Source organism: Momordica charantia, assembly GCF_013281855.1.
Source record: "Momordica charantia cultivar OHB3-1 chromosome 7 unlocalized genomic scaffold, Mcharantia_2.0 BLBB01000007.1, whole genome shotgun sequence".
NCBI lineage: Eukaryota > Viridiplantae > Streptophyta > Magnoliopsida > Cucurbitales > Cucurbitaceae > Momordica > Momordica charantia.
The window spans coordinates 5,355,166-5,364,318 of NW_028275165.1; the positions used below are offsets into that span (position 1 = coordinate 5,355,166).

General features: G+C 41.8%; 1 protein-coding gene across 1 annotated transcript; it reads right to left on the minus strand.

Annotated features, from left to right (window-relative positions):
• Positions 1 to 1,241: 1,241 nt before the first annotated feature.
• On the minus strand, positions 1,242 to 8,483 carry LOC111024415 (uncharacterized). The gene is given in 5 exon segments (XM_088126238.1): positions 1,242 to 1,576; positions 1,579 to 2,931; positions 2,984 to 4,728; positions 4,975 to 7,082; positions 7,404 to 8,483. Coding segments are annotated over 5 exon segments (6,621 nt in total).
• Positions 8,484 to 9,153: the final 670 nt, after the last annotated feature.

Below are 9,153 nucleotides of genomic sequence, written 5' to 3' on the forward strand. Positions count from 1 at the left end.
ACCTGGCTTGACAGAGGCTTCGACCACGATCTATCGGGTTCGATTTAACCAACAGAAAACTAAAAAGAAACGGACCTAGCTTGACACAGGCTTCGACCACGATCTTTGATCGGGTTCGATTTAACCAACAGAAACTAAAAGGCAACGGACCTGGCTTGACACAGGCTTCGACCACGATATATCGGGTTCGATTTAACCAACAAAAAACTAAAAAGAAACGGACCTGGCTTCACACAGGCTTCGACCACGATTTTTAATCGGGTTCGATTTAACCAACAGAAAACTAAAAGGCAACGGACCTGGCTTGACAAAGGCTTCGACCACGATCTTTGATCGGGTTCGATTTAACCAACAGAAAACTAAAAAGTGACGGACCTGGCTTGACAGAGGCTTCGACCACGATCTATCGGGTTCGATTTAACCAACAGAAAACTAAAAGGAAACGGACCTAGCTTGACACAGGCTTCGACCACGATCTTTGATCGGGTTCGATTTAACCAACAGAAACTAAAAGGCAACGGACCTGGCTTGACACAGGCTTCGACCACGATATATCGGGTTCGATTTAACCAACAAAAAACTAAAAAGAAACGGACCTGGCTTCACACAGGCTTCGACCACGATCTTTGATCGGGTTCCAACATAAAACTAAACAAGCTTGCTTGAGCAAAAATGATTCGTCATAAAATTATCTGCCATAGGGCTTTTTGGAGACTTCTGCAAGGCAAATGCATGAAACGACGCATGAAACGGTGCATGAAATGTGCGTTTGATGCATGATGATAACAGGAAAATTTGTCTTGGATGCAAAAATAGAGTGAAATCACTTGCTTTTATAAAAACTTGGGATTGTTCAGATAGCTCGATCACCGCATTTCGCTTTCCTTCAAAAATCCTTTTAACTGGATCGAGAGTAACCAGAACAAATGGGACGACGACATTGCCCTGATAACTTTGTAATGTCGTACTTGCCCCAATGTTCCAGAGAACAAAATGTCCCTCAGGCTTTCTGTGCCCTTATGTTTGATTTCGAGTAACGCATAGCCTTGGAGACGTGAAAAAGCTACCGTCCTTCGTATATAGAAAGAGACGAATGGAGACCAGACTTTATAAATGACAAGAGACATACGTCTCAAAGATGTGGTTTAAATTTATAGGCTATAATAGAGAATGGATACACAAAACTGCCTTTCAAGCATAATATTGAGATCAAAGTGAAATTTTTTGAAATACATCATAAACTATGCATAATATTTTCGAACATGATCTGAGTTGACTGGATTTAAAAATTCAGTGCCATCCATGTTGGCCAGAACTAGTGCTCCTCCGGAGAAAGCCTTTTTCACGACAAATGGTCCTTCATAATTCGGGGTCCATTTGCCTCGATGATCTTTCTGTAATGGGAGAATTCTTTTTAGAACTAAATCTCCCTCTCTAAACCTTCTTGGGTGCACCTTCTCGTCATAGGCTTTCATCATTCTTCTTTGATAAAGTTGTCCTCTGCATAATGCCGTCAACCTCTTTTCTTCTACAAAGTTTAGCTGCTCATAACGTCTTTGGACCCACTCAGCCCTTGTAACTTAGCTTCCATGATAACTCTCAATGATGGAATTTCTACTTCAATAAGGAGAACAACTTCCATACCATAAACTAAAGAAAATGGCGTTGTCCCAGTTGAAGTACGGACTGAGGTGCGGTAACCATGTAAGGCAAATGGAAGCATTTCATGCCAGTCTATGTAAGTTACAGTCATCTTTTCAACTATTCTTTTTATGTTTTTGTTGGCGGCTTCTACTGCACCATTCATCTTAGGTCGATAAGGGGTTGAGTTGAGATGTTTGATCTTAAACTGCTCACAGAGCTCACTCATCAATTTGTTGTTCAAATTCCTTGCATTATCGGAAATTATGGTTTCAGGAAGACCATAACGACAAATAATTTTCTTCTTGATGAATTTGACTACAACTCCTTTTGTCACATCTCGGTAAGAAGCTGCTTCTACCCATTTAGTAAAATAATCTATGGCTACCAAAATGAATCGGTGCCCACTTGATGCTTTAGGTTCGATAGGTCCTATCACATCCATGCCCCACATAGAGAAAGGCCAAGGAGCTGTCAAAGTATGCAAATGAGAAGTAGGAGCATGAGTCTTATCCGAGTAAATTTGACATTTGTGACATTTTCTTGCATATTTAATACAATCTGTCTCTATAGTCAGCCAGTAATAGCCAGCTCTTAAAATTTGTCTAGCCATCATGTGTCCATTTGCATGAGTGCCACACACTCCTTCATGAACTTCTTCCATAATCCTATTGGCATCTCTTCCTTCGACGCACCTTAGGAGAACCATGTCATGGTTTCTCTTGTACAGTATCTCTCCGTTTAAGAAAAACTTCATTGCCAACTTGCGAAGGGTGCGCTTATCATTTTCTGAAGCATTTGGTTGATACTCTTTACTCTTTATATATTGCTTGATGTCATGAAACCAAGGGTTACCGTCGGGTTCTTCCTCAATGCTCATACAAGAAGCTGGGACATCTCTCCTCCCAACTTTAATCGGACGTACATCCTCATTGAGTTCTAAATTGAACATCACCGCTAATGTGGCCAATGCATCTGCTACTTGATTATTTTCTCTTGGCAAATAATCAAATGAGATTTCATCAAATTCTTGTGACAATTCTGTTATGAGTTGTTTGTAAGGCAACAACTTAACGTCTCTTGTTTCCCATTCTCCTCTTAGTTGATGAATTACTAGCGTAGAATCCCCAAAAACTTTAAATTTCTTAACCTTCATATCAATAGCAGCTTGGACGCCCATCGAGCATGCTTCATACTCGGCCATATTATGTGTGCAGTCAAAACATAATTTAGTGGTAAGAGGGTATAGTTCCCCTTTGGGTGATATCAAAATAGCCCCAATCTCATGACCTAACTCGTTAGAGGCACCATCAAACATCATGGTCCAACCCAATTCCATGACCTAACTCGTTAGAGGCACCATCAAACATCATGGTCCAAGTTTGCGGGTCTAAACTTTCCTCACTTGCAGTTATGGTGGAGATATACTCATCTGGAAAATCGAACTTTACCGGTATGTAGTCATTTATAGGTTGTTGAGCTAGGTAGTCGGCCAAAGCACTCCCCTTAATAGCCTTTTGAGTCACATAAACAATATCATATTCGGACAAGAGGACCTGCCACCTTGCAATTCGACCCGAGAGAGACGGCTTTTCAAAAATGTACTTTATGGGGTCCATCTTTGAAATGAGCCATGTGGTATAATACAACATGTATTGTCTTAGACGTCGAGCAACCCAAGCTAGAGCACAACAAGTTTTTTCTACTTGAGAGTATCTAGTCTCGCAATCAGTGAACTTCTTACTTAAATAATATATAGCCTGTTCTTTCCTGCCTGAATCATCATGCTGCCCCAGTACACATCCCATTGAGTTTTCAGTCACTGTGAGATACAAAATAAGGGGTCGTCCTGGAGTTGGTGGCACAAGAATTGGAGGGTCTTGCAAATACTGCTTAATCTTATTGAATGCTGCTTGACAATCTTCACTCCATACCCCATCGTTGTTCTTGCGGAGCAATTTAAAGATGGGTTCGCAAGTTGCTGTTAAGTGAGATATGAACCTTGCGATGTAGTTGAGTCGTCCTAGAAATCCTCTGACTTCTTTCTGCGTCTGTGGAGGTGGCATCTCTAAGATTGCTTTGACTTTATCCGGGTCAACTTTAATGCCTTCTTGGCTTACTACAAAACCAAGGAGTTTTCCAGTGGTTGCCCCAAATATGCATTTGTTGGGATTGAGTTTCAATTTGAACTTCCTCAATCGATCAAACAACTTCCTTAAAATAGTTGTGTGCTCCTCGCCCTGTTTTGACTTGGCAATCATATCATCCACGTAAACTTCAATTTCTTTGTGCATCAAGTCATGAAAGAGAGTAACCATGGCACGCTGGTAGGTTGCCCCAACATTTTTTAGCCCAAATGGCATAACTTTGTAGCAGAAAGTTCCCCATAGCGTAATGAATGTGGTTTTTTCACGATCCTCAGGTGCCATCTTGATCTAATTTTAGCCTGAGAACCCACCCATAAAGGAGAAGGTTGAGAACCCAGCAGTATTATCAACCAGCACATCGATATGAGGAAGCGGGAAGTTGTCTTTTGGACTTGCACGATTCAAGTCTCTATAATCAACACACATTCTTACTTGTCCATTTTTCTTTGGTACGGGGACAATGTTTGCCACCCACTCAGGGTAATTAGATACCGTAAGGAACCCTGCATCGATTTGCTTCCTTACTTCATCCTTTATCTTGATCAACATATCTGGCCTCATTTTCCATAACTTCTGTCTCACCGGCTTGAACTCTGGGTTGATCGACAATTTGTGCACTACGATGTCTGTATCTAAACCAGGCATATCCTGATAGGACCAAGCAAAAACATCAGCATACTCATGAAGTAACTCTATCAACTTTTTGCGACTCTCTGAAGACATATGAGTGCCTATTTTAATCTCTTTGGCTTCGGCTTGTGATCCCAAGTTAAGTGTCTCAGTTAATTCTTCATGGGGTCCCAACATTTTTTCTTCTTCTTCTAGCATTCTCAATAACTCAGCAGAGGGCTCGTCATCTATTTCCTTATCAGATTCAATATTGTATATAGGTGTATCGAGCTCGTATTTCGAATCATTATCGCATTCAATCTCAGTATTACTATTTAAGACATAATAAAGGGAAAAAAAACGGAAATAAATGAATAAATTGCCCAGAGAATAGTAGAGGAAAGAAACAAAGTGAATGAACTCAAACTTTATTGATATGGAAGAATTATAAACAAATAATAGATCTGGATGGAATGTACAGGAAATAGAAAATTAATTTAATTAATTAAGAAAATGAGGGGAAGGAAAAAAAAACAATTACTTTGATTTATTATTTACAAAAGACGGTAGCTCTAACATGCTCAAATTGCTTAGCTCGAAACCGTCTGGGCACGGGTAGACAAAAGGTCTGACTTGCTCTCTTTCTTTTGTCACTGCTGCCACTACAGAGCTCTCATCGTACTCCTGATGGATTGTGCCGGCACTTCTGAAAGAGTGGCTGAGAGGTGGAACAGTCCTCCTAGGGCAATCACGCTCCTTATTCTCAAATCTTGAGAGGCGTTTTGCTTTTTCCAGACTTCGCACTCTAATGATATCGCCTCTACTTGGTTTATACCCCAACCCGAACTTCTTTGTATTCTTAGCCATCCTCAGCAGTTTGTCTAAGCTCCTATTGTCTCCTTTAAAAGCGGTCTCTAAAAGTCGTGGCTTAGGTCTTCCAAACTTCCCATGTAAAGTTGTAGCATTTGCAATCTCGAATGATTGGAATGAAGACTCAAAAGCTTCTTCTGCTGCTTCAACGTATGGCATCGAGGCAAGCCTTGAGACTAGAATATCTTTTTGTCCCGATATGATCACTAACTTTTGGTCAACCGCAAACTTAATTTTATGATGTAAAGTAGATGGAACTGCTCCTGCCGAATGTATCCACGGTCGCCCCAGCAAGAAACTATAAGCTGATGTGATGTCCATAACCTGAAATGTTATGTCAAAGGTACAAGGACCTATTTGGATCGGGATCTCAATATCCCCAACAATAGCGCTGCGAGCTCCATCGAAAGCTCTTACTATCACAGTACTGGGTCTCATATGGGACATATCAACGGGTAACTTCTCTAGCGTGGATCTTGGCATTATGTTTAAAGAAGATCCATTGTCCACAAGGACTTTTGCTATTAGGAAGTTTTTACACTTAACTGAGATGTGGAGAGCTTTGGTATGTCCTGTACCCTCTAGTGGTATCTCCTCATCTGTAAAAGTGATGGAGCTAGATGCCGTTATATTCCCCACAACGTTGCTCAAATTATCCACTGTGATGTCTTGTGAAACGAAAGCCTGTTTCAAGGCCTCCAACAGTGCATTCTGATGCGCTTCAGAGGATAACAATAAAGATAATATAGAGATCTTTGCGGGTGTCCGACGTAATTGTTCAATAACTTTGTATTCACTTTGCTTCACTAGCTTCAGAAACTCTTGAGTCTCTTCCTCGGACACGGGTTGTTTAGGACTTACATCCTTTACAACAATTGCCTCCACCAGTTCATCATGGACATCCTCGTGGAGTTTGGCCTTCCCATTCTTATCCTCTTCCACTTTCTCCTTCTTCTTCTCACTTGCTTTCTCTTTATTCTTTTCACTACTAGTTTCATTCACGCGCTTTAGAAGGCTATCCGGTGTATAACATCTCCCAGTTCGTGTCAAACCTCCCACTTCGGTAATATTGTCAACTGGGAGTGGAGGAGATGATACATCTTGCCCTACAGTTACCTTGCACTGATATTTCCAAGGCACTGCTTTGGAACTTTTATACTCGAAAGGAGCTGGGACCGTGATAGTGATTGGTTTCTGACTGCAGCTGGGTGCATCTGGCTTTTCACTGTAAAAGATGGTGAGACGTTTTGGCTTAAGAGCATCACTTGAGCCTTCAGCAACTGAGACATCCTCCACGACATTTATCCCTTTCTTCTGGTGAGAATTTGCAACAGTAAGGATTTTTGAGTCTAACAACTCTTGAACTTTCATCCGAAAACTGTTGCATTGCTCTAGGGAGTGACCTTTTGCCCCAGCGTGGAACGGGCACGTCAGACTTTCATCATACTCTTTATACTTGAGGTTTGGGCATAGGTATTCCACTGATACATATCCACTACCCAAGAGAATTTCGAATAGTTCCTCCTTAGGGGTTCTAATATCGGCAACCTTACTCTTCGACTCGATCCCTTGGCATTCGATTGCATTTATTTGGACATTTTGATGATTCGACAGTGGATTCTTACTTACATCAGGCTCATTTTCTTTTTTAAAGTTCAACCAACCTGCCTTGAGCAAAGCTTGAACCCTGTATTTTAATGCAGTGCAGTTCTCTGTTGAATGCCCTATGGCTCCTGCGTGATAGTCACAACGAGCATTTGCATCATACCATCTTGGGTATAGAGGCTGGATCGGATCTACAGGTACAGGCGTCAGCTGATTATTTTGAAATAACTGAGGCAGAAGCTCAGTATAAGTCATGGGGATTGGGTCAAACTGGGTCTGTTTACGTGCCCCTCTATTAGTCTACTGTCCTTGAGTATAGAATGTATTATGCTGCTGACCCCTAGGTTGGAAATTTTGACTGGCTGGGGGTCGAAAATTTTGGGAAGCATAAAGGGAGTAATGTGAAGTTGCATTATTCATAAATGGTTGATTATACCCGTATGGCGTTGGGTAATAATACGGAGTGTATCGCGGTGTCCGACTGTATGGTTGTTGCTTCCAAGAATGTCGGTCTGCTCCCACCATTTGCACCTCACCTTCCTTCTTCTTGGAATGACTTGCCTTCTTTGCAGCTAATGGCTCATCGGCAGTACTGGTTATTCGCTTATGTCTAACCCCGTATTCGATCCTTTCTCCGATGGTCATAATATCAGAGAAATTTGTGGAAGCACTTCCTATCATCCGATCATAGAAAGGATGTTTTAGGGTATTGATGAACATGGCAGATAGCTCCTTATCTGTTAAAGGAGGTTGGACTTGAGCTGCCGTGTCCCTCCACCTTTGAGCATACTCCTTAAAGCTCTCTGTACTATTCTTCTCCATCCTCTGTAAATCTAAGCGATCTGGAGCCATGTCTATGTTATGCTTATATTGTTTTAGGAAGGAGTCGGCCAGATTCTTCCACGAGCCAACATGAGAGCTATCTAACTGCATGTACCAACGAGAGGCCGGACCATATAAACTATCTTGAAAGCAGTGTATCAACAATTTGTAATTTTGGACGTACGCTGCCATCTTCCTACAGTACATTATAAGATGATTCTTAGGACAAGAAGAACCATCGTACTTCTCAAACTCTGGCACCTTGAATTTTGGAGGGATGACTAATCCAGACACCAAGCATAATTGTGAGGCATCGATGTTGCCAAAAACGTCTGTCCCCTCTATTGCTCTTAATCTTTCCTCCAGAACTTCTAACTTCTCGTTACTGGGAGCATTTTGTCCGACTGGGTCTGTCTTGGCTGGGAGACCACCTAGGTTAAGGACTGTAGGGGGTGACATCATTTGCTCGGGCTCTCGAAAAATGATGTTGGTTGGGATTTGCTGAGCTCCCTTAACAAAGGTATGCGGATACTGACCAATCGGGACGTCATACAGAGGGTTGTACGTTGTATATTGTGGCATGAAACCCTCTGCCACTGGCCTAAGAGGTGGACCGTACCCAGGTGGATAAGGCGGGGTTTCTTGCGGCTCATGGATAGGGTTGCTAGATGTAGCAGGATCTGCAGTCGCTTTGCCTTTTTCCAACACGAGGAGGATGGCATCTAGCTTTTCTCGCAACTCCTCAATATCTTTCCTTGTTTTCTCCTGCTCGGCTTTTTGATCTTCCATCATTAATCTTGCCCTGTGTCTGGTACGGTAAGTGCGATGTGGTGCCAGTGAGCGAGCTATCTTGAACAATCCCTTTTGTTTTTTAGAAAAATAGAAGACAAAAAGAAAGAGAAAGAAAACCATAAATAAATAAGTTCGTGACTTTATTATAAATTGGATAAATAAATAAATGAAGATTACAAGAAAACAACAATTATGCCAAATTTGAACCCCAATGCTTAAATCATGGAATTGAAAGTACATTAAAGCAGAGTGTCAATAAAACTGTCCCCAATGCTCTAGATCTCGTCGAAGTTTGCCCAAGAACTTGAGTGTGCTTTTGCCATTCGGCTGTGTAGGGGCAATGGCAGATGTGAGAGCTCGTGCCTCTTTAGCTGAACCATCTGCCCTACGGGCTGCCTGTCTTTCTTGGGTGAGTACATGTTCTGAATTATGACGCAACAATGTGTTATCGCGCCTCACATGGTCTAATTCATACTCCACTTGGTTGTATTGTTCCTTGATATGGGCATAGTCATGCATTAACCCATCAGCAGCATTCTGGGTTTTGTCGAGACGGCTTGAAAGCGCCTGAACAGTTTCCCTTAATCTTTGATTTTCTTGAGCATACTGAGCTAACTGTACTTCTTTCTCCTCCAGCACAATGGCTTTTTCACGAAGGGACATGATT